Below are 26,649 nucleotides of genomic sequence, written 5' to 3'. Positions count from 1 at the left end.
AATAGATTCTCCAACAGAGCGTCCAGAATGAAAGTGGTCCTCTTACCATGACTTAATTTTAGTACAGTGAATCTCATTTAGTCAGTGAGCCTAAGGTAATAAATTGTGTTTAAGTTGGTGATTTTTTACAGCAAGCTCAGAACACTAATACAGAGGGGAATGTGTTAAGCCTTCCTGACAGGGAAAGTTTTGGGTTTTTTCCTCCTTGCCTGCCTGGTTTATGTTCATCCTTTGGGCCTCAGTTGAAATGTTCTATCTTTTCTAAGGAGAGTTCCCTGTTCTTCCTTTCTGTAGTAGCCCCTCCTGATACTTTCTTTTAGAGCACTACGATTTTTGTACAAATTATAATTAAAATCAGGTTCTGATGTAATTTTTCTGCAGCTAAAACCTTATACATAGCTCAAAGTACTGGAGTTTCAGCTTTAGCATCATTCCTTCCAAAGAAATCCCAGGGCTGATCTCCTTCAGAATGGACTGGCTTGGATCTCCTCGCAGTCCAAGGGACTCTCAAGAGTCTTCTCCAACACCACAGTTCAAAAGCATCAATTCTTCGGTGCTCAGCCTTCTTCACAGTCCAACTCTCACATCCATACATGACCACAGGAAAAACCATAGCCTTGACTAGACAGACCTTTGTTGGCAAAGTAATGTCTCTGCTTTTTAATATGCTTTTTATAGTTGACTCTTGAACAAGTTAAAGGCTCCAACTCCCACACAGTCAAAAACCTGTGTGTAACTTTACAATCAACCCTCCATATCCTTGGTTGCAGCTCCACAGATTCAACCAACTGTGGACCATGTAGTACTGAAGTATACATTTAGTGAAAAACATCTGCATATAACTGGACTTATCCAGTTCAAGCCCAAGCTGTTCAAGGGTCAAATGTAGTAGCTTTTAAAACCTTTTCAGTGCCTTTTCTTGGCTAGTAAAATGATGGCAATCTATATTAACCCACATTTAAAAATTATTATGCTCGTTCATGAAATAAAAAGTCTATGAACCACAGCTCTAGATGATGTCATATGCCATAGCATCTCATTCTTCCTTTATTGGAACACATACCACATTTCATTTTCATTGTTTTTTTATTTCTGAATGAGAATCCTCATGAAGAAAGACCCCCATGGATTGCATTCCTGGAGCCTGATGCAATGCCCGGCATAAAACAGGAACATGATAAAATTTTGTTGAATGACATTGCATTATGCAATAAAAATTTCCCAGAAATTAATATGTACATAATGATACTGGAAGTATTAAGATTATATTCAGCATGCAAATGCCACAAGATAAAAACCTTCAAAAGTTATTTTATTTGAGACAAAAACAGTCATCGCCTTTGCATACTCCTAAAATTATACTAATATTTCCAAATCAGTGACCTCAAAAGATATTGATATTCCTCATAAAGATTCCTATGTAACTTAACAGATTTCTTTTAGATCTTGGTAATAATAAAAAATTATCTCTTCTCATGGATCAGTATTGTTTAAAATTAGTAAATGAATTAGTTAACTAACTAAATGAATTCCTTTTCCCTTTTTACCTTGGTTTTTAATCAGTAAAGAATAAGTTTCTTGATTTACTTTATTTCCTCTTTCCCATCCTACTTTCTCTGTCCCTTTTCTATCTGTCCTCTTTTTCACTTGTGTTCAGTTCAGTCACTCAGTCATGTCCGACTTTTTGCACTCCCATGAACTGCAGCATGCCAGGCCTCCCTGTCCATCACCAATTCCCGGAGTTCACTCAAACTCATGTCCATCGAGTTGGTGATGCCATCCAACCATCTCATCCTCTGCCGTCCCCTTCTCCTCCTGCCCTCATTCTTGTTACTTTGCTTTTATCTTACCTATGTTTCTTTGTAAGCTAACACTTGTGATTTCTGGAGGGGAAAAAAAAAAGAATTAAGGTACTAACTGGTTCAATCACTGATACATTGAGGCTCCAACACACTAAGCTTGTCCTACACACTTCCGTCTAATTTTGTCTGATGTTCTCACAGTAAGAATAACATCCAATTTCCCACTGAGCAGTTGACCTGGTAACTAGTTAAATAAATGAACCATAAATGTTTAAAGTCAAACCCCCTCTTGGACAATATACTCTCTATATAATTGTAAAAAGGAAAGTAATTTTGAGCTAAAGGGGAATTGTAAGTATACAGTTGTGAATATTCAGGAAACGACCATAAAAAACCAACATATATTTGCTGCTGCTGCTGCTGCTGCTAAGTCGCTTCAGTTGTGTCCAACTCTGTGTGACCCCATAGACGGCAGCCCACCAGGCTCCCCTGTCCCTGGGATTCTCCAGGCAAGAACACTGGAGTGGGTTGCCATTTCCTTCTCCAATGCATGAAAGTGAAAAGTAAAGTGAAGTCGCTCAGTTGTGTCTGACTGTTCGTGACCCCATGGACAGGGCTCCTCCGTCCATGGGGTTTTCCAGGCAAGAGATGGAGTGGGGTGCCATCGCCTTCTCCGATATTATCTAGTAGGTATATATTATTTATATATAAGCTAAAATGTACCAAGATCAGGGTCTTTTCCAATGAGTCAACTCTTCACATGAGGTGGCCGAAGTATTGGAGTTTCAGCTTTAGTATCAGTCCTTCCAATGAACACCCAGGACTGATCTCCTTTAGAATGGACTGGTTGGATCTCCTTGCAATCCAAGGGACTCTCAAGAATCTTCTCCAACACCACAGTTCAAAAGCATCATGGGATTGGGGGCAGGAGGAGAAGGGGACGACAGAGGATGAGATGGCTGGATGGCATCACCGACTCAATAGACATGAGTTTGAGTAAACTCCAGGAGTTGGTGATGGACAGGGAGGCCTGGCGTGCTGCGATTCATGGGGTCGCAAAGAGTTGGACACGACTGAGTGAATGAACTGAACTGAACTGAAAATGTACCAGGACAGGTTTCCCTATGAAATGATCCTAGAAATATTAGAATTAGGTCTAGTCAAAAGATTTTCAAAGGGATTTGAATGAATCTGCATCTTTTTGTTGTTGTTCAGTCGCTCAGTCTTGCCTGACTCTTTGCAACCCTATGGACTCTAGGTTTCCCTGTCCTTCACCATCTCCCAGAGCTTGCTCAAACTCATGTCCATTGAGATGGTGATGCCATCCAACTATCTTGTCCTCTGTCGTCCCCTTCTCCTCCTGCCTTTAATCTTTCTCAGCACCAGGGTCTTTTCTAATGAGTCAGCTCTTCCCATCAGATGGCCGAAGTATAGGAGCTTCAGCTTCAGCATCAGTCCTTTCAATTAATAAAGGGTTTATTTCCTTTAGGATTGACTGGCTTGATCTCCTTGCAGTCCAAGGGACTTCAGCTCTATATCTTTAGCTCTAGTTAATCACAAAGGGTACTAGTAAATGGAATATAAGCTTTTCTATTGGATCATGTATTGATAAATACAGTATGTGACTTTACGAGAGTTTTTCTTCTTCTTCTTTTTTTTTTTAATCAAACACCAATTTCTGTGAAGTGGGAGTTGGAAGGAGAAGTGAGGATGGAATGAGCTTCTTCCTGTGATGGGCAGGGCACAGGGGTGAGTAATAGGCCACCTCGGAACATTTCCACTTGATTTTTCTAAATTTATTGAGCTCATATTCAGCCATTGGTTGTAGGCATCTGTTCATTAGTGTATGCCCTTTTAATGATTATGCTGTGATTTGGTTACGGTGATTATAAAATATTTGGAATACCACTCATGGTTCAATGTAGGAATTTATTTGAAAAGTGGCTCAACTACTGAGTAGGCAGCATTACGTAATGATTATAGTTAGTGTGTTTGGAATCACATAGTCCTAAATTCAGGCTCTAATTCTACTACTAACAGGTGATCTTAATCAAGTTATTTGACTTCCCAGAGCCTTAATTTTGTTATCTGCAAAATGGGTCTAATGATAATCCTACTTCTTTGGGTGGTTGTGAGAACTGAAAGAGGTGTAGTAAGTAAATAGCTGGCAGACATTAACCACTTAAAAATGCTGACTTAAGTACACAAACAACAGAGAAAATCAAGAGTTAAGACTAAACCTCTAAGTATTTGAATAGAAGGAATTTCACGACAATATAAAACAATTTTTTTTTTTTTTTGGCTGGGTATGGAAATGTTTCTTCTCTCCATTGTATCTTAGAGATGAAGAATGAAAAAAAATAATTTTAAAGTCACCTGTGTATCTATAATCCATCTATAGATTTCAGATATTTTCTTAAAACAGTAATCCTGGAGGCAGTTTACTACTCAAAGTTCAGCAGTGATATATATCATGGAAGACAAACGGCTTTTCTATCAAATCACTCCCCCCAGTCAGCGGGAATTCCAAGTTGGGTATTATTATTGACCAAGCCATTATTGACAGTCTCTTTGTTTCTTGTTCTAAAATAAATACGAAAAAGGAGGAATCCCATTGTTTGAAATCACATCTATCTGAAATCAATGGTTTACACCAGACACTAATTAAAATATAACACTTTCAACAAATTTTAACAAGGAAAAATTCATCCAGAATTCATGTAACAGCACTACCATATGCTACCTATAAAACACAGTATTAGTTGAATATTCCAGGTGAAATCCACCTTTAGCTAGGTAGCATGTTTATTTTCCCTCTAAGGATTGTCTAGGAGACATGACAACACTAGACCTCATGTGTTAGAAACAACATCAAAATCTAAAATATTACAATTTCAAAAAATACACAATTCCTAAAGGGCCAAAAATTTTACAGTCTCTAAGAGAAATTATGCTTTTATACAAGAACCTTACTACTAATAAAGAGCTTTCTGATTTTTATGGACTAGGAATATTTTTTTTCTAAATGTTATTGCTTAACTACTCTCCCATTTCTTGAAAATATGAGCATGCACTTCATTTTAAAGACATTTACCTCACACTGTAAGAAATGGCCAATCAGGTCAGCATTGGAGCTCCTAAAGGATGGTAATTGAGTTCTAATGCAAGTTTATAACCCAATGCAAATTAAAGGAAGTCGTTTTCTCCTACTCTGCAAAGAATCACCAGAATTATATAGGGGGAAACTTACTTGCCCACAAGGTACTTTTCAGACTTGTTTTGAATTTAAAACCATCACACTCCCAAGACAACACCAAGAGCCCATTAGAAATTTGGAGTTTATAGCACAGAAATACACAGAAAAGCCAATGGTGCTTAGACATAGTAAAAGATTCTCAACTCATACACAGTAAAAGAAATGAAAATTTATTTTGTACTGATTTTTAAAAGGCTATTATTTTGGAAAGATTAAAAATTGGATAACATATTGGTTTGGTGAGAATAAAGAAAAATAAGTCTTCTTATGCAAAGCTGATGGAAGTGTAGCTTGGCAGTATTTATTGAAATTTCAAATGTGCAAACTCTTAGATCCTAATGTGAGAAATGTCTCCTACAGACCTGCCTGCATTCATTCAAAATGACATGTGCACAAGGTTATTAATTACAGCACTATTTCTAAGAACAAAACACTGGAAGCAATCCAGATGTTCATCAATAGAGAATATGCATCTTCCATATACTGAAATATTAGGCAACGAATAAGACAGGGAAAAATATGCTGATATAAAACAGCATCTAAGACTTATTTCTAAGTAAAAAAAATAAAGTTTTAGAAGGAATATGTACTTCCATATTGCTTGCATTTATTAACTTAAAAGATAAACAATGATTGCCCATTTGGAGGGAAACTGGCTGGCTGGAGGAGAGGGCTAGAAAGGAGTCATTTGCAAACTATTTTATACCTCTTAAATTTTGAACTATATGAATGTATTACCTATTCAGAAAAGTAAGTGAGAAACTTCAAATATATAATCCGAATGCAGTGAGGAGCCCACCTCACACTAGAGAGTCATGCTGTGTGGCAGTGAGCTGATGACTGACCCAAGGATTCCACTGTGCATGTTACTGTCATCAGGGTGCACTTAAGTGGAGGTCAAAAACCTATCACAGCCACCTACACCTTCCTCCAGCTTCAGCTAAGCCTTTTGGCATTCTTTTTCATTTTTTCACATTCCTCCTTTGACAGCCTGAATTAACTAATGGCAGTGCTACAACTGTGTGATGCTGTAAATGGACATCCCCACATGTAAGATCCTGTTCCCTGGATGCCACCTCTGAGAATTCTGCCTAAATCCATCACTTACTGGTAGGACCCTGCTTTAGAATACACTCTCAGTATTCATGCCACTAAGGCATAGAGAAATATATAATAACGCAGTTTTAACATAGCCATGAGGATGACTCTCTATGGGAGCCAGAAATGCTGAGCAGGTCCATGGTGCCAGCCGTGGCTTCTTGTACTCTAAGCTGATATGTATCTCTGGTGTTAAGAGATCATAATATTTTACTTCTTTTGTTTAAGTGGATATGCTTGATTGCTGCTTCCATAAGCCATGCACACAGTAGGGCATTTCCTTCATTCCTAACTTGAGATTCAGATCAGGGCTGAGCTACTTTACCTCAGGTATCTTTTGTTTGGGCCAGTGCTGAGTGAAGTTTTAAAGTTAAAAAAACAATTAAAAACAAAAGAACCAAGTGGTGTGAGGTTACTAGCTTTCAACATTCTCACCTTATGAAAGCATCAGAAGGTGTGAATGTTGACTGTTACATTAGTTTTCATTTTTCACCATTATGTTTGGTATTTAAGAACATGTATTTGTTGTTTAAAACCTTCATGCCAATGCATAATTACCACCTTATCGCAAAGCCAGTACTCTAGGAAACATCCCAAATACAGTATACTAAAAACACACAGTACACACACACACACACACACGCTATGTTAATAAAGCTACTGAGAATTCTTATTTATCAATATTCTAATTTTTTAAGCACTCAAATTAGGATAATCTCTTTATTAAAAAGATGTGCTTATCTCTATATGCATCAGATCAGATCAGTCACTCAGTTGTGTCTGACTCTTTGCGACCCCATGAATTGTAGCACGCCAGGCCTCCGTGTCCATCACCAACTCCTGGAGTTCACTGAGACTCACGTCCATCAAGTCAGTGATGCCATCCAGCCATCTCATCCTCTGTCGTCCCCTTCTCCTCCTGCCCCCTAGGGATGGGGAAGCCTGGTGGGCTGCTGTCTATGGGGTCGCACAGAGTCGGACACGACTGAAGCAACTTAGCAGCAGTAGCAGAAGTCGCTTCAGTCGTGTCTGACTCTGTGCGACCCCATAGACAGCAGCCCACCAGGTTTCCCCATCCCTAGGATTCTCCAGGCAAGAACACTGGAATGGGTTGCCATTTCCTTCTCCAATTCATGAAAGTGAAAAGTGAAAGCGAAGTCACTCAGTCATGTCAGACCCTTTGTGACCCCATGGACTGCAGCCTACCAGGCTCCTCCACCCATGGGATTTTCCAGGCAAGAGTACTGGAGTGGGTTGCCATTGCCTTCTCCGATATTTCCTCCTAAAGTAGTCAAAAACAATTATTCAGTAAGTCCTAGTATCAAAAAAGAAGAAAAAATCCCATAAATATAAATGAACATGCCAAGATATAAAAACAACCTTGCTGACTAACTTTAAGGGTATATTATAAAAGCAATTTATCATTGCAGCAGTTTACGTAATTCTAATAACTCTTACTGACTTTCACTTAGTGATTAGTGTTGTACATACACAGGAAAAAAGGACACAGTAGAGGTACCAGTAACCAAAAGAAGAAAATGACCCTTAACTTTGCTGGGCATAAAAACCCTCTTTCCACGTCTTTCCTTTCAGACTAAGGCTTGCTGAGCCTGTCCTTTAGCACAGTGTCACAAAAAAAACACGTCATCTAGCTGTTCTACCATAACTCTATCAGACTCGTGACTATTTCCTCACATTTACTGAGATTTGACATCTGGATTATGGCTCCTCTTTGCTCCTTGTCCAAGAATCATCCTGAGTGACTTCAGATATTCAATATCCAGGTGTGAAAGTGACTCATCTAATATCCTGGCTTCTCACTTTTTTTTTGAAACTCCTGAACTCTCATTTAGTAACCCAATCTCATGGAACTTCATATCTCAAATCTTATACTCCAGGACTACTCTTTGGCCAAACCTCCTAGGCTTTCAGCTCTTTCACTCTCTCATCCTCAAGTGCCTTTCCTTTAACTGTCAGTCCCTGGACCATTACACCCTCTCTGGTCTGTCCTTTCCTGCCCAGCTGAGAGCCATAGTCCACTATGACGACCATTCTGTCATCACTAATCACAATAATTCTGCCCTCTCATCCATTTTATCAAAACCTCAAGTCTTCAGTCAATGAAAATTTTTGGATGCTCAGAGACACATTGTTGAAAATCACATAACTTTGCAGTTTGCTGTCACTATGAATTCATGGTCCCTCTTCTGAGGGAGGCCTTTAGTCTTTTGTCTAATTTGTCTCTGTTGTCTATCCAGTCTTTCTCAAATTCTCCAACTGCTTTCAATTCAATAAAAAAAAAATATAGAAATTCTCTCAAATTACCCTCAATTCATGAAACCTCTTCTTCCTATCCAGTAATAAGATATAACCCAGAGACTGAGCACTGTCTTTGTTGTCTACATACACTAGAGTGATATAACAAAAATAAACATGTAATTGATACCACCATTCCCCACATTAATCCTTTTGGGAGACCTCCTATTATTTACTGAATAACATCCAAGATCTTGACAGGGTACTCATTGCCTCCTGTCTACCTACTAGCTCTTCTAGCTTTATTTCTCCTATTCAGCCTTGGACTTTCTACCATGCTGTGCTTAGTTGCTCAGGCATGTCTGCCTCTTTGTGACCCAATGGACTGTAGCCCTTCAGGCTCCTCTGTCCATGGGGATTCTCCAGGCAAGAATACTGGAGTGAGTTGCCATGCCCTCCTCCAGGGGATCTTCCCAACCCAGGGCTCCTGCATGTAGGCAGATTCTTTACATCTGAGCTACCAGGAAAGCCCTTTCTACCATAACACTCTATATATTCCTGTTTTACCCTGGCATTTTCTCTTTTTAGTTCCTTAGTTTCTCTCTTTAGTTCCTTTAGTTCCTCTCCTTTAGTTCCTTCATCCCCACAACTGTTTCCCCCTAAAATCAATACTTGGATCATGGCAAATAAAATGGCTACTAGAAGAAGAGTATAGTTATATTACAGATGTAGCTGAAGAAAGGATAAAGAACAATAATATTGGAATTGAAATCTTATACTTCCTTGTAGATCTTGTAGTAAGCATCATAGTGTTGATAAAGTAGTAACTACTCAATATTTTTTTCACTGATTCTCAATCCTTCTTTTTTTTTTTTTTTACATTGTTACTTACCTATACCAGAACTCACTTATTGCCTTTAATACCAATTCCAATGTTCTCTGCCTAGTTTTTAAGACCATCCTGTATCTGGCTTTGTTGCTTCATCCTCATTTCATAATAATGCCTTCCTCTGGCCTACCCATCTCTTTGCTCTCCTTATTCAGTGTCATGCTTCTTTCCTCAAGTTCTCCATCCTACTGATAATGTTTATGTCAAATATCACACTCCATTTCTGTCCCCTCTACCCATCCCAGTTTTCCATTCCTTTTTTTTTTCCCCAGGATCAAACTTTTAAATTCGCCCCACATCCTCTTAGCATTTCCATGAGTACTTTATGCATTCTTATCTTTTTATCTTTAATAGAGAAAAATCATAGTTCTCAACTCACTGGGTTACTGTGAGAATTAGAAGTGTTAGTATAGGTGATGTGCCTGCCAGAGTTCATGCCCATAGATGTGTATCACAAACTTGATCAAATGTTCTCATCCTAAATCTTTGTTCTACACGGCCATTGCACATCACGAATACTTGATAGATTTCTAATTTTCTTACAGCTATAGAACTTCTATCTAAAGCTTGAATCTGAGTTCCTTGAGAACCAAATCCCGGTCATATACTGTGGTCTTACCACCACATCACCCAACAAGTTGATAGAAAGTAGTAAGGATGTAATCACTTAACTTGTGGATGATTTCTTGGTAAATTTTATCCCACAAAATCAGCAATTAAATTACTAATGGGTTAGTAGCATAATTTGAATCATCATCATCAGCATAGCCTAAAACAAGTTCTCCAGAAGTTATTTCTTTCTGGATATAAAATATACATTGGCAGTAGCATTCAAGTATGTATGAATCCAATGTTCTTGGTATTCATAACAATTCATTTAAAATAGGGAAACCATACTGAGACCATGTAATGAAAATTTGTTTCCCTTTCTGTATTACACCCTGCCTGTCTACATCCTATTTTCTGATAGAAACAGAATCATCTCTCAGGTGGAAAGAAAGTTCTTCTCTATTTTAGTGACTCTCAAATGAGGCAACAGAATAGGTGAACTAGGTGATTAAATAAAAGATTTTTTTCCTAACTTTCTTCTAGATAGTCTGAATCAAAAGAGTAGCCACAACTTTATTCTGTGCTACATTCCTGTGAACAAATTTAAGTGAATCTCATATGCTTGGTACATGCAGAGTCTGTTTGAACATCACACTGTGTTGTGTATGAAGGCTGGAAAGGAGTAGGGGAAAGAAAATATTGCTGTTTTCAACTGTATCTGGCTTGGGAAGCCTTGCAAGAAATTTAGAAAGTTAGATAGTGAGAGAAATGTTGGGCAATATTATACAACATTTGGATAAGAATAATTTGTTTTTAATGTGTGTGAACCTCAACATGGAATCAAGTTGAATTACAATTTAGGGTTGTGCATATTGAAAAGCAGAGACATTACTTTGCCAACAAAGGTCCGTCTAGTCAAGGCTATGGTTTTTCCAGTGGTCATGTATGGATGTGAGAGTTGGACCGTGAAGAAGGCTGAGTGCCAAAGAATTGATGCTTTTGAACCGTGGTGTTGGAGAAGACTCTTGAGAGTCCCTTGGACTGCGAGGAGATCCAACCAGGCCATTCTGAAGGAGATCAGCCCTGGGATTTCTTTGGAAGGAACGATGCTAAAGCTGAAACTCCAGTACTTTGGCCACCTCATGCGAAGAGTTGACTCGTTGGAAAAGACTCTGATGCTGGAAGGGATTGGGGGGCAGGAGGAGAAGGGGACGACAGAGGATGAGATGGTTGGATGGCATCACTGACTCGATGGACATGAGTCTCAGTGAACTCCGGGAGTTGGTGATGGACAGGGAGGCCTGGCGTGCTGCGATTCATGGGGTCGCAAAGAATCAGACACGACTGAGCAACTGAACTGAACTGAAGGTTTCAGTGAGTGAGTTGGTTGAGTTTTGATTTACAACAGTGTAAACAGAATTAACTGCATTTAAAAATATACTAAAATTTACTGTAATTTGAAACAAATGCCTAACAACAACTCATAAACTATGAAAATGATCCTGTTCACTAAAGAGATCTTGCTCAGCTTCCTATGGATTAATAATTATTTTTTGTGAGATGATCACTAATGGGATAAATTTAGAGAAACATTCTAACCAACCACTGACTGGTGTTTAGTATCAACCTATTTTATTAGTGTTAATAGAAAAGTAGTCATTAAGTTCATTTGCTTTTTAAGTGAATATGAGAAGATTGTTTTAAATGTTAATTTCCAAAGAATAAATTTTTAAGACAGTAATATTTACCTTTTTAATTGATGCTTTATAATAGCTTTAGAATGTTTAGATATTATTTCTCTTAATTCCCTTTTAAAAAGCACACATGGGTTAACATCAATTGAAGGTAATTGTGAAAAAGAAAGATTGTCTATGCTAGCAGTTCTCAACTGTTTTTAACTATTCTAGGAACTTAAAAATACCACTGCCCCAAGCACAGTCATTGTCTGAACCCCAGACAGTTGTATCTCAGGCTCTCTGAGAGTAAGTTTGGGCACCCCACTCCAGTACTCTTGCCTGGAAAATCCCAGGGATGGGGGAGCCTGGTGGCTGCTGTCTATGGGGTCACACAGAGTCAGACATGACTGAAGTGACTTAGCAGCAGCAGGTGATTGAAATTGTGTCAGGAATTTCCAAAGTTTATAATATTTTTATATGAAATGTGATTCTTCTTTCATTCACAAATGTGATACAGATTATATTGTAGTCTTATTTATAGAAAAATTCTCCCAGTCACCTCTCTCCCTGACACTCTACCACAATGGGAAAACCTCATTGAGGGCAGGGACTAAGTTTTAAATATATTTGTATCCCCTACATCTAGTGCTATGTCAGGCTGAAACAGCCAGTGAATGTTAGGGGTATTAACATACTTTTTTCTTACAATGACAAATCTTGCTCTTGTAGAGATTATTTTTAGTTAATTAGTGCTTACTTATAGAGATATATCTAATTTTGTTATTTTACTTTGGCGATTAACAGAGGTATTTGTTTTGTATTTTTCTGCTATGTAAATTTGCTAGCACTTAAAACATATTTTTATCATTAATTAATTATATGATGCCCCCGGATGGAACAAAGATGGCAACAATCATGATAGAAACTGAAAAGTTCAATTCTGATCTGACCATACAGAGTTCAAGTCACTTTATATGTGAGAACTAAGAACAAAATGAACTGCTTCTAGCATAACTATTTGTGCATTTAAGTGAAAGTTTGTATTTTTTGTCAGAAGCAGTTAATAGTTCAAAATAGTGTTTGATTTAGATTACTTCTTCTAAAAGGGTATGCTGCTGCTAAGTCACTTCAGTCGTGTCTGACTCTGTGCAGCCCCATAGACGGCAGCCCACCAGGTTCCACCGTCCCTGGGATTTTCCAGGCAAGAACACTGGAGTGGGTTGCCATTTCCTTCTCCAATGCATGAAAGTGAGAAGTGAAAGTGAAGTCTCTCAGTCGTGTCCAACTCTCAGCGACCCCATGGACTGCAGCCTTCCAGGCTCCTCCATCCATGGGATTTTCCAGGCAAGAGTACTGGAGTGGGGTGCCATTGCCTTCTCCATAAAAGGGTATAGAATAAAGTAAAAAGCAGTGAATTATTTTGGTCCCTTGCTTTGATTAAATATAGTCTTTAACAGAAACTATAAAATTTTAATGTTAATTAAAGGAAAAAAGGATATGGGTTGAAAATGATGATAAACTACTGAATTGGACAAAATCCTTTGGGGCATTAAAGTTTTAAGTTGAATACGTACTGTACAAATAAATGAAGAACTTAAGAAATACAATGACAACTTGAACATGGATTTCGAGCTCATCATGTTTTCCAACAAGCAGTCCTGTGTGAAAGCATCTTGTGATTGGTCTTCAGTTCTTACCATTCCTGCTTAACAGTGTTTTAAGAGGTTCAGAAAGTTGCTCAAAGTCACAGAGCAAGTAGGTACCAGAAGCAGCATCAAACAGATAATCTGACTCCAAATACAGTACTCTAACAGCTCTGGACCCTTGTGGCCACCAAGGTTACATGAGCTAGATATCTGCAAGTGCTTACTGCCTGGACAATGGCAGGCATTTGCAAACCTACCAGTGTGTGGCATAAATCTCTGCTACTTGAGTGGTCCCTGGACCAGAGACATGGACATCATTAGGAGCTCATTTGAAATGAGGAATCTGGATGTTCCATCACAGATCCCCACATATCAGAATCTGTTTTTTAAAAAATAATACTCCTATACAACTTTTATAAACTGTTAAGTATGAAAAGCAAGAAAGTAAAGATATTCAGATATGAAATTAGGACACAGGAATTTGATCTCAGCCCTGCCACAAACTAGCTGGGGCACTTGTAAGCTTTTTTTTTTTTTTTTTTAACTTTTTAGAGCATCATTTTTTTTTTTAATCTGTGAAATGGGGATGATAATATCTGTTTTGAGGGCTATTGTGATACTTATCTAAATACATAGGCCTGGACCCCAGCAGGAGTTTAAGAAATGAATACTAAATCCCTTTGCAGATCCACAGATGGATAAAAAGACAGCTAGCTCCAGGGCACTCCATGAATTTGGTGAACTCTCGATTTCCTGATTATGTTGACTAGGAACTATCTGTGTTAGAATCCATTATAAATTAAGCTTTCTGGGATGTCCACATTTTCATGCCCTAGAGATTTGCTACAGAATTATTCTCAGAGCAATTATAGGTGAGGCGGCCCTATAATGAGATATCTTTGCTACTTCATTAAATAAACCCCTTTGGATGGGCTCCAAAATGGACCTGCCTCATACCAAATTCCATTACACTGGAAGTAATCTCATAAGAAGGCCCTGGTGTGGGTTCAATAGTCCTGGATACTTAATGTTTACCATAAAGGAAATGTGTTCTAGAACAGTGATTCTCAAAAACTGGTTCTCAGACCAGTACTTTATTGATCTAAGGGGCAATGAAAAAAAAAAAAAAAGACAATTTAGTCAACTTTTCATGAAGTTGAATTACACTCTATTTTAAAAATACCCTTCATTCTGAGAGTATGCCCTATTTTGAGAGTATGCCCTTTCTATGTTCTTTTTTGGTGTTAAACTGCTCCATATTTTGATGAAATAATGAAATTTTAATGAAATAATATAATGATAGCTATTTTTGTGATATTCTTTCACAATACAAATATGAGGTCAATCCTCTCGCCTCTCTAACTCTAAAAAAAAAAAAAAATTAAGGTCCTTGAAATCCCAAATTCCACACAATTGTTAGAGAAAAATGCTTAAAAGGAAATTCTTTCCTACGAAATTCAGTGCAGTTCAGTCACTCAGTCATGTCCAACTCCTGTGACCCCATAAACTGCAGCACGCCAAGTTTCCCTGTCCATCACCAACTCCTGGAGCTTGCTCAGACTCATGTCCATTGAGTCGATGATGCCATCCAACCATCTCATCCTCTGTCATGGCCTTCTCCTCCTGCCTTCAATCTTCCCAACATCAGGGTCTTTTCCAATGAGTCAGTTCTTCGCATCAGGTGGCCAAAGTATTGGAGTGGGTAGCCTATCCCTTCTCCAGCAGGTCTTCCCGACCCAGGAATCGAACCAAGGTCTCCTGCATTGCAGGCAGATTCTTTACCAACTGAGCTACTCAGAAAAGCCCTCCTATGAACTTAGCAAGGAGCATAAAACATTTTAAGTTGGAGACCAAACTGTAAAGTTTTCATTTTAGGGCAAATTTGTGCAATGTCAGCATCTCACAGAATGCAATTCTCATCTCATCTCCTTGAACTGCTATGTGTACCAGGACCATTTGGGATCTCTTAAAATCCAGATCCTGATTATGCAGGTCTGGCACAAAGTTCTATATTTCTCACAAACCCTCACTTAGAGTAGCAAGGGCATAGCGGTTAAGGTGGTGAGCTCTGAACCAGATCACCTTGGTTCAGTCCCAGGCACTACTGCTTCTAGCTGTTGATCCTTGAGCAGCTGATTTAACCTTTCTATCCCTTAGTTTTCTCATTAGCATAAAAGAATAATAGTTTCATCTCATATGTTTATTGTGAGAATAAAATGTAACATTGAATGTAAATATTCCCAGGATGTAAAATATAATACCTGACACATAGCAAGAGCTCCATAAATGTGAGTTATTACTCTAACTTCACAGAACAGTGACTGGAGCACCAAGATATTAAGGAAAAAAAAGCACCTTAAGGAGTTCCTGCATGATGAAATCGGAATTGAAAATTCCATTTGGTGAGGGAGGTTGTGCTCTATGTTCTTTGGCTGGTTCAGTGGGATTGTTTGAAGCGGCGTCTCTTAAAGGGTGTGTATAGGTCTGTTCTACTTCAAAAGGTGGAAGCCTCTGAGTGACTAAGATCCTATGACTAAGGCTGAAATGATGGCATTGTTTAGGTTGCATGCCACAAAATTATTAACCTTCTTCATAATTTGAGTGCATTTCTTATAAATGACAAAAATGTGATTAGTCCATTCCCAGACCTTTAAGTGTTCCTATTAGCAAAACCCGTAAGGTGTTTGCTAATAATTATTCTTTCTCTATGAAAATTCAACTAGAATGTTTATGAATTAATCTCTTCTAACTTTTTACTGACAGCCAAGAAGTTCACTGGATGGTTGTATAGCATCACCAACTCAATGGACATGAATTTTAGCAAACTCCAGGAGATAGTGAAGGACAGGAAAGCCTGGCGTGCTGCAGGCTGTGTGCTGTGCTTAGTGCTGCAGTCTATGGGGTCACAAAGAGTCGGACACGACAGCAACTGAACAACAAGCAATTTATTGGAAATAGTGTGCCTCATTGGCCTATGAGGCCAATGTCTTTATTTTTTAATAGAATCTGTAACATTTTAATAGGGGGTGAATTTATATAGTTGTTCTTTAAAAATTATAGGTAATAACATCGAGGCATAAAACTGTGATTTCATATGAATGTATGTTTTTTATCTTTCACTTTATACCTTTTGCCCATCTGGTGTGTTTTCTGTAGTGATTTCAAACACAGGAGCAAATGATGACTGATTTTAGTAAAGACTGAGAGTTAGTCACAGAATTAGTTTCATCAGGCACATTTAAATAAATGCCTCCTATGTTCTGAAATCCTGAAAGATTAAAGTTGGCTGCTTTTTGGAAGCTAAACTGTTATCTTCTGAATCTCTGCATATCATTTTATCTTATTCATTACAAAATACCATGAGTTTACTTGTCTAGTTACCATGTTATAAAAGCAAAAGGAGCTAAGACTTTGTCAAGAACACAGGGAAACTAACATAGAAGTAGAACATTCCTAATGGATTTATTAGATGAGTTGGAAATTATTGTGTCTATTAATAGTCACAAATTTCTAGTGCCTTTCCCCAGTTTTTACTTTTTCTTTTCATGGTCTTACCTTAAACCACAAGCAGTCTTCTGTGTATTTCTACAGCCTGACTCTGTACCTGTACCACTCAGATACCAAGCATTTTGTATACCTCACAGTGCCCTCCCCTCATATAATAATCACAGGAGAGTTGCTAGTTATCCTTCAACAGCCATGTCCAGTCTCCCCTTCTTTATCAGTAATAGGACCCCTGAATGTTAGAGCCATTGGGAATCAAAACTGTATTTTTCAGCATTTCTTGTAGGTCTGTGCAGCAACATGACCAAATTTGGGTCAATATAAAAAAGTGGAAATGGTGTGTGCAACTTCCCTTGAATTGTGCTTAGAAGGACACAGTGTGACTCTTTCCTTCCTTTTGCTCTTTCCTGGCTGGTTAGAAGGTGGGCATGATAAAACCAACAGGAGCTGTCATTTTGGATCCTGAGGTCACAGCCACATCTTTAGGAAGAAAATAGAATCTGGTACCTGACGATCATACTGTACCAGTCCTTGACTACCTAACATTTATGTGAAAACAAACAACAACTCTCTTGCTTTTGACACAGGTATTTTGGGTTTTTGTCATTTGCAGCCAAACCTAATTCTAACTTCACACACTGAAATAGCCATTGATGCATCTATCTTTCAGGTGTGATCCTTATCATTATGCCTTGGTCTCTGTCATTCATCCTATCTTAGTCATGGTAGGACCTAAGGAAAAGCAACAGATGCATTAAGTAATACCTGAGAACACTCAGTATGGAAGCAATTCAATTCAATAGAAGTTAAATTCAAGAGAGGAGAGTTAAAAAGGTTAAATATCTTTTCTATTCCTAGTAACTTTGGTTTATTAAGAGACATTCTAGGTAAGATTTCAAAAGTTAACTCCCAGGATAATTAGACAAAAGCTAGGCCAGATGTCTAAGCTAAGTTTTGGTCTCAAAATAATTACCTTTGTTAATTACCAGTAATTAGTGTCAGCATCCAACACTTTCCTAAAAACCGTTGAGAAAGGGGGAGGTTCGGGGAGGGGGAGAGAGAGAGAGGGAAAGACAGAGACAGAGAATGTGCACAACAGAGTCAAAACACTTAAACATATTCCAGTACAATTATACATCTTGGGGTCATTAAAACTGGATTCAAATTTTACAATTTTGAACACTGGGATTTATGGAAAAAATGGATATTTTCTTCTAGTTAATGCTAATACCTTTTGCTTCTCTAACTAGACTTAATTTGTAGTTTATGTTCTTTCTTATTTTATGCCTTTTATCCCCCATTGCCAAAATGATTCTTTTCCTTTATCTGGAAAGGATAAAATTATACCTTTACCCCTGTAATAATAGAATTACACCTTTAACCCTGTCCTTTCCCCAAAAAAATTTTCAGCTGAAAATAGACCTTGCAGAAGTGCCCATGGTTCTTCCTGGCGTCTACACTTAGCTTCCTTTCCACAGTCAATAGCTTCTGGTCTCTAGCTCAAAGAACAGCAGAAGGTTCTCAGTGCTTTGAAAATAATTTGGGGGCACTTTTTACATAGTTCAGAAGTATAAAAAGTGCATCACTCTTCACTTGTGTAAATGACCCTTAATAAGGACAGAAGTATTTATAGATGCATCTATTTGTATGCTACCTCATCACTTCATGTCTCTCTGGGCCTTCTTTTTTGTGCCTAGGGTTTCTTTTTCAATATTTACGGGCACATTTTCTTGTATTGTTCATTAATAACTCATTGTAGATGTAGTCATTTTTAACCTGTGACTAAGACTGGAAGTAACACTTTACTCTTTAAATCTTTATCACAAAATCTCACATTTGACTCCTGCACATGGCCCTGGTTCCATGGTGGAATAGTCATGCCTTAATACCATATCCATTTAACTATTTACTTGTTTGTCTCCCTCACAGACTGTTAGAGGGAAGCTACCATGTCTTAACTCATTTTTTATATCTCTAGTGGCAGGCATATATAAAATGCATTGAAAATTTTTTTCATAATTAATAAAATATGCAGTCGCCAATATTGCCAAGCCAATGGGAGTTCTAGCTGCACACTTTGGTCCTTTTATAAGTTCAGTGAGTCATGAGATGGTGCATTTCTTCCTGTGACCTTTTTTTTGTGTTTTATTCTTACATCTATTTTAGCCCATGGGCTAAATCTTTATGCCAAAATATTGATCAACTTACCTGCTTAGAAAGAAAAATAATTATTCATAAAGCTCATAGGAGGGGAAGGGAAGTAAAGTTTGATGGTAAGGTGAAAGGTGTTATTTTGTTTTTTTAATCAGTATTATGCAAAACTGGTCTTCCCTGGTGGCTCAGAGGTTAAAGCGTTTGCCTGCAATGCGGGAGACCTGGGTTCGATCCCTGGGTCGGGAAGATCCCCTGGAGAAGGAAATGGCAACCCACTCCAGTATTCTTGCCTGGAGAATCCCATGGACAGAGAAACCTGGTGGGCTACAGTCCACGGGGTCGCAAAGAGTCGGGCACGACTAAGCGACCTTACTTACTATGCATAAATTATCAGCCCATGCTAAAAGTAAGATGGTTATGTTTAATCATGAAGACTACATATCAAAAGGGGATAATATGTATACTCATTAACTTCTTGTTTCTAGGGAATCTATATTCTACCCACCACTACTGTATTGAAACTTTAAGGCTTTTATAGGTGTACATTGAAATTGCAAAACCAACTGCATTTTAATATATGTTACTATTCACTGCAGTGTTTGTTAGGGAAAAAGCATGAAATATGCTTTTAGGCTGATTTCTATATGTCAAGTGCACACAGGCATATTAATTTGCAGGCATATTGTATTGGTATAAACTGAGGACTGAAAAGTCCTGATATTCAATATTTTCATACTGTATTTTCATTACAGTATGATCAGAGTGGCTCACAGTAATCACAACTTTCCCTTTCACAGCTTACTGTCACCCATCTATGTTCTCTCTTACCCCATACCTCCAGTGCTGTTCTGAACTGTCCTGCTGCCACGGCATACTTCTTCTGTCTGTAGCAAGAACTGGCATCCTTTAAGGCTACCTGAAGCCATTTGTCAATTTGAGGCAGAACGCTGAAATTAGGTCCACACAAAGGGTCCACTATTTCAGCAGCTCGGCATGTTGGCCGATTCCCAGAGGACGGGTAAGACTCCACAAACTCATAGCTCACTTTCTCTTCATCAACGTAGACCAGCTTCACCTCCACATCCATAATATTCTTTAAGGGTATATGAGGCAGGGGCATGGTGATCAGCAGACTGTCAAGTTCTATTATCTTTGCCTCTTTCTTTCCAGCTGGCTTTTCGTCACCTTCTGCCTTCCGTTTAAAGGCCACTTTCTCTAAATCATTGCTTTGTTTTTCTTTGAGACTCTTTGCCATTTTTATTCTTTCAACTGTGATTTCTACCTGTTTGTCTCCACAGCTTTTCTTAATCTCTTGCGGCATTTCCAGGATGCTGGGTGGGTTTGCTAAAGTGGACATTTTGTTGCTGTGTTTATCTTTGGAACAAGACCCTATTTATTGTATTCTCCAAGCTCCTACTGCTTCCTGAGTCCATTGACTGCCCCTTAAAACACCTGAAAGGGGGTGAGAATAAGAAAAATAATTAAAACAAAATTTTGCAATTCCAGTGGTTTTAGTCAGACTATAGTTAAAGTCATTGAAAATGCTGTTTAATTCATTGTAGGTATTCATCACCTTAAAACTGTACAGACATCATCTGCTGACTGTTTTACTAGAGAAGTGTATGTTTCAGTCTCAAAATTCCCCAAGAATTTGTTGAAAACACATTTAGACAAATGTCTTTAAAAATAATCATCTATAGCTGAACAACACTGAATGAATATTTTTATGGGGTGCTCAAACTCATTGAATAGGAAAATCTTATACATAACCACTGAGGAAAAAAAAAAGACCTAAAAAAAAATCTATCTTGATCTTAATTTCCTCAGGAAGGCAGGTGGTCTAGAACTCATTATAAAATATACTGCTAACCTGCATAATAGACTTGGGAGTCTAAAGAAACCACAGCTGCCTCCTCTGAAAGGCTTCCAGAAACTGTTACGAGCACAATGTTTCCTCAGTTTATTTCTCCTCTTATTAATGGGAATCTCAAGTTTAAACAGCTAAAGGTAACTCTTATTTGGCATGGACTTGGAAGCAGAAGAACATGGCATTCACCCTCTCATCTAAAGGAGCCACAGATTCAACTTGAGTCTACTGTATTCATATTTTGGTAGCAATGATATCAGGTATCATAGTATATGAAGAGGAGATATATTCTTAAATTACAGATGTTCAAAAAATATAACTAACAGTTATTTGATTCAAAGATTTCTGCACACTATTTCTGCTTCTAGATTAGTTTCAAAATATAAAATGTGTTAAACTAGTAATGGTATAGTTTAGTTGGTATCTATTTTTAAGACTCTTTCACCTATTGTATCCTGTTCTGGAACTAATTCTGTAGGATAAACAGGAATAAGGAACAAATTTTTCAAGGAAACTAAGGGACAGAAATATTAAGTTGCTTTATATGAGTCATGCTATTGGTCATTAGGAGAACCTGGATCGCTATTTCCTTCCTGAGACTTCCAGTCACTAACTCCTGGTTTGGAGTACTTCCTCTAAGGCATGCTGTTGTTTAGGATACCTAATAGGAGACTTAGAACACAAAGAGAAGAGAAAATGTAAGAGAAGAGCCAAGTATGATAAGATGATAATGAAATAAAAGCTAACATTCTTGCTTCTTTTCAACTACTACAGGGTCATTGCCTGACTCAAGATAAAGTCTTGACTAGCTCCTCAAATCTTATGATTTTGTTAATCACAAGATGTTGATTGATGTTGATTATTTTTATTAGTTTGCTTGAAAGACAGACATGCCCCAGAAAACCTTTAAAATGATCCTGAAGTTTGACAACAGTAATTCTTGGCAAAGTGTAGGAAGATACAAAACTGTATATATGACTGTAACCTTTGAGGCACTTTCCTCCTTCCTACCACACTGAACTTGGGTCATCAGAAATGGTTCAGGTCAAACGTGGACACGTCAAAACATCTACTGTGATGACCCGAATTATCTTATAGGAAAGACTGAATTTCAAGTAATTCCAATACCAGCTATCTTGAATGTTAATTTGCAGAAGTTAAACACTAGAAAAATATTTCCCCAGTGATTTGCACTGATGTATTAGTACATTATGTCTATGTGGGGGAAAACACCTAAAAGATTAAAAATTTTGCCCTTCAGTGTTATACTCAGTATTGAAGAAGACAGTTATGGCTGAGCAGCATTAGACCCATCATCACAGCGTAACTGCATTCAGGAAAGGCCCTGTTTTTCTTTTCCTCTCTTGATTTCATTGTTGATATCCAGTACATCCTTTGAACCACTAATGTGGCTACTCAGGGTAGCGAGGGAAAAACTCTTTACCATCACTCTATCTTTATTTGCTCTTTTATGTCACATATGCTTTGGTTTGAGAAAAGTTAGCTTCAGTCCTTGAATTAAGATCTCCAGTGGATGAAGACTCAAGACATCCTTCTGTACCAATAAGCTTTTTTCAGAATTAGAGCTATAAAACTCCAAAGCCATACATGCATTATATGGTTTTTTAAGGGTTTTATAAAATTTTGAGTAAGATTTAAATACCACAAGGTGGCTAAGTTCCAAACTCAGCTTGTTTCTTACCAATACTATAGAAATTATATTTGTGTTCCCCTCTTGTCCAGTACTATCTGCAATGCAAAAGAGATGTGATGCTCTTAAAACTTGTTTAAAGCTCAAAATACCTGATTTTAAGGATCTCTGATTCATATTCATTCTTACAATCAGCTTCAAATATATAAACAGGAAATGTGGGCTATTTCAAATTTTAAGCTATTTAAAGATGTTCATAGTATCGCCTGGGTATCTTTTCTAAACTCTCTCTACTTCAAGCATAGTAGCTAAAATATGTGAGATTATATGTAGTTGGTTGTGGCTAGTAATTTTTTTTCAAGATCTTTCTGTGTTGTTGGGTGTTGTCATTATAGACATGCCTGAATCAGCTAAGTCTGCTCCTGCCCCTAAAAAGGGCTCTAAAAATGCTGTGACCAAGGCCCAGAAGAAGGAAGGCAAGAAGCGCAAGTGCAGCCACAAGGAGAGCTACTCCGTGTACATGTACAAGGTGCTGAAGCAAGTCCATCCGGACACCGGCATCTCGTCCAAGGCCATTGGCATCATGAACTCCTTCGTCAACGACATTTTCGAGCACATGGCTGGTGAGGCATAGCGCCTGGCGCATTACAACAAGCGCTCGACTATCACATCCAGAGAGATCCAGACCGCTGTGCGCTTGCTGCTACCTGGGGAGCTGGCCAAGCACGCCGTGTCTGAGGGTACTAAGGCTGTCACCAAGTATACCAGCTCCAAGTAAATATAATATGCCTTGCCGCTGTTAATGGAGAAGGCAATGGCACCCCACTCCAGTACTCTTGCCTGGAAAATCCCATAGACGGAGGGCCTGGTGGGCTGTAGTCCATGGGGTCGCTAAGAGTCAGACACGACTGAGCGACTTCATTTCACTTCACTTACAGCAGCATTACCTATCTCTTCTGCATTTATTTCACCTCTTGAACATAAACTTACCTTTACAACCACTTATTGTAAAAGGTAATTTTTCTTTCTCCCTCCTTCCCTCTCTCCCTCCACCTCTTTTCCTTCAAATTCCCCTACTCCAGTCTTCCTGTCAGTTGTCTGCACCCCCAACCCAACTATGCACCTTTTTACTTTGCAAGAAAGTTTTATTGGTTTTTCAAGAGACAGGCTTCTGAGTATTTCTTCATCAGTCCTTAAATGTATCTATAAAGATCACAGTTTTGTTTTTCAGTGGAGTTGTTTTTACAAGAAACAACAACAAAAAGAAAGAAAGAAAAGAAAGTGAAGTCACTCAGTCGTGTCCGACTCTTTGTGACCCCCAGTAGCCTACCAGGCTCCTTTGTCCATGGAGTTTTCCAGGCAAGAGTACTGGAGTGGGCTGCCATTTCCTTCTTCAGGGGATCTTCTCAACCCAGGGATCGAACCCTAGGTCTCCTGCATTGCAGGCAGATGCTTTGCCATCTGAGCCACCAGGGAAGCCCCAAACAACAATAGAGAAGGAAGAAATGTACATGGCATATACAGCAATCAGAGGGAAAATATTTGTGACATTTTCAAACATCTGAAAGAGTAAATATCCCAAATTTGTCCAAGAAACACATAATTCAGGTCCCCACAAAAACCAAGAATAAGTATCCTAATGTCTAAAAGTGACCTCTATGTACAGGCTGAAAAAGTATGGCCAACCCAACCAATATTTTTCAGTGTTGTTCTAAATCAGGTGATTTCAGCTTCAGATTTAGAGCCAATTCTTTATAAAAATTGTTGCATGTCTACAAAAGTGTTATGAAACTGTTCACTTACAGCTTTTTTTTTTTAAATATACAACACCATTTAAATAATCTGGAATTTAAGGCCTTTTACCAGCTAGCTCAATGTGTGTTACCAGACTTATTTAGCACACCTTCTGCAAACTGCTCTGTAGTCAAGCTGAACTTCTTGTTACTACCAAAAAAGATACTTGTTTTCAGTTTGTCTGCTAAGAATTCTCCATTTCCCTGTTCTCATCTCATTCTACCTGTCCAAACCTAGCCAGAAGTTTTCCATCTCTCCCTCCTCAGAATAATGACAGCATTTACAGTCCTATTTTCCACATTATATGTGAGTGACTTATTTCTTCCACCAAGCCCCCTAAAAACAGAAATGTGTTTATCTTGACATTAGTTCAGTGCTTTTCATAGAGCAGACATTCAATAGATGTTGATCAGTATGGATTCTGAAAATCAAAGACTAATTTAAAAATTTTAAGGGAAGTAAATTAGATTTTTTTTAAAGGTTTGGTTTAACTTTCTAAGAGTTGTTTCTGAGGTGGTTTTGCTAGATTTTGTTTGGTTTTGTTTTAAATTTGGTCCTGGGTAAAGTACATTTTCTTCTTTGATAGTTCAAGTGAATCATCTACCAACTAGATTTAAACTATCAACCTCTTCAGTTTTTTTTTAGTACTCAAGTTGATTAACATGACATTAGTCAGTGTTCCTAAGGCACTGAGTTACATTTTAATCATTATTTCAATAAAAATACATTTAGAGAAAACTATTAGATAATCATTATGTATATCAAAGAGGTATTCACTGATAACATTCTGTAAAAATGCCCATTCTTTCATTTAGAAGACTGTAAAATTGATTTCCTCATAGAGGCCACGTCTTAAAAAACTCCAGCAAATATTGATATGAAACAGAACAATCTTGAAGGTTTTATAATAAATTCAGGTACTAGAAACAAAGGTTAATGTTCAATCATTTCCAGAGGGTAACTGTTGAAAATTTATTCAGTGGATTTTCAACACATTCATTTTTTCTGCCAACATTTCATTAAGCATTCTGTTTTATATGGGAGACTCTATCACTTCATAGATACAATCAGTGGTTTACATGGCTGTTAGTATGACAAATTATTTATTAGCATTTTGATTGAAATCAGCAGCTTAAACATGGACAATTCAGAAAAAGAGAATACTTAAAAATTTGCTCTCTGAAACATTCACCATCACAGTTGCTATGGTTTTCTTTCTTTAAAAAAAAAAGAGAAAGGATCTAATTTTAACTTGCTGTTAAATGTAAGAGAGACATTATAAGGAAAAAGCATCTTGCTTGTTAGTCCACTAGTACACCTTGATATTTTAAAAAAACACAGTACAGAATATTTCTTTGATCCAATAATAATTTGTTGGACACCTACCAAGAGAAATGTCCCATGCTATGTGTTATAAAGGAAACCAAGGATGACCAAGACAGGATTCTCAGCATTCTAGAACTCATAACTGGGGGGTGATGGTGTAGGATGGAGAGAGGGATGTATAGGTAAATAACTTCAAATAGAGCAGACATTGTCTAACAAGACTGTGAAGTGCTGAAGGGGCAAGAATGCATCACAATCCCCTCCTTTTTTTTTTAACTTTTTATTTTGTATTGGAGTTAAGTTCACTTCATTCACTCAGTCATGTCTGACTCTTTGCAACCCCATGAACCGCAGCACACCAGGCCTCCCTGTCCATCACCAACTCCTGGAGTCCACCCAAACCCATGTCCATTGATTGAGTTGGTGATGCCATCCAACCATCTCATCCTCTGTCATCCCCTTCTCCTCCTGCCTTCAATCTTTCCCAGCATCAGGGTCTTTTCCAATGAGTCAGCTCTTCGCATCAGGTGGCCAAAGGATTGGAGATTCAGCTTCAACATCAGTCCTTCCAATGAACACCCAGGACTGATTTCCTTTAGGATGGACTGATTGGATCTCCTTGTAGTCCAAGGAACTCTCAAGAGTCTTCTACAACACCACAGTTCAAAGGCATCAATTCTTCTGCGCTCAGCTTTCTTTATAGTCCAACTCTCACATCCATACATGACCACTGGAAAAACCATAGCCTTGACTAGACGGACCTTTTTTGGCAAAGTACTGTCTCTGCTTTTGGATATGCTATCTAGGTTGGTCAAAACTTTCCTTCCAAAGAGTAAGCATCTTTAATATTCATGGTGGCAATCACCATCTGCAGTGATTTTGGAGCCCCAAAAAATAAAGTCTGACACTGTTTCCCTATCTATTTGCCATGAAGTGATGGAACTGGATGCCATGATCTTAGCTTTCTGAATGTTGAGCTTTAAGCCAACTTTCTCATTCTCCTCTCTTACTTTCATCAAGAGGCTCTTTAGTTCTTCTTCACTATCTGCCCTAAAGGTGGTGTCATCTGCATATCTGAGGTTATTGATATTTCTCCCGGCAATCTTGATTCCAGCTTGTGCTTCCTCCAGCCCAGTGTTTCTCATGATGTACTCTACATATAAGTTAAATAAGTTCGGTGA

The 26,649-nt window shown here is 38.1% G+C and overlaps 1 protein-coding gene and 1 pseudogene across 1 annotated transcript in view; one reads left to right on the top strand and one right to left on the bottom strand.

Annotated features, from left to right (window-relative positions):
• Window positions 1-20,263, bottom strand: part of SPATA16 (spermatogenesis associated 16) — a 245,846-nt gene extending 225,583 nt beyond the window's left edge. Inside the window, 3 exon segments of the mRNA XM_055569023.1 lie at window positions 19,666-20,195; window positions 20,198-20,218; window positions 20,221-20,263. Coding sequence (XP_055424998.1) covers window positions 19,666-20,195; window positions 20,198-20,218; window positions 20,221-20,263 — 594 coding nt within the window.
• A 2,482-nt stretch (window positions 20,264-22,745) lies between these two features.
• On the top strand, window positions 22,746-23,126 carry LOC129644485 (histone H2B type 1-C/E/F/G/I-like; annotated as a pseudogene).
• Window positions 23,127-26,649: the final 3,523 nt, after the last annotated feature.

Source organism: Bubalus kerabau, chromosome 2 (assembly GCF_029407905.1).
Source record: "Bubalus kerabau isolate K-KA32 ecotype Philippines breed swamp buffalo chromosome 2, PCC_UOA_SB_1v2, whole genome shotgun sequence".
NCBI lineage: Eukaryota > Metazoa > Chordata > Mammalia > Artiodactyla > Bovidae > Bubalus > Bubalus kerabau.
Note: the sequence above shows the minus strand (reverse complement) of the source record. Positions and strands in the feature narration are given on the sequence as shown.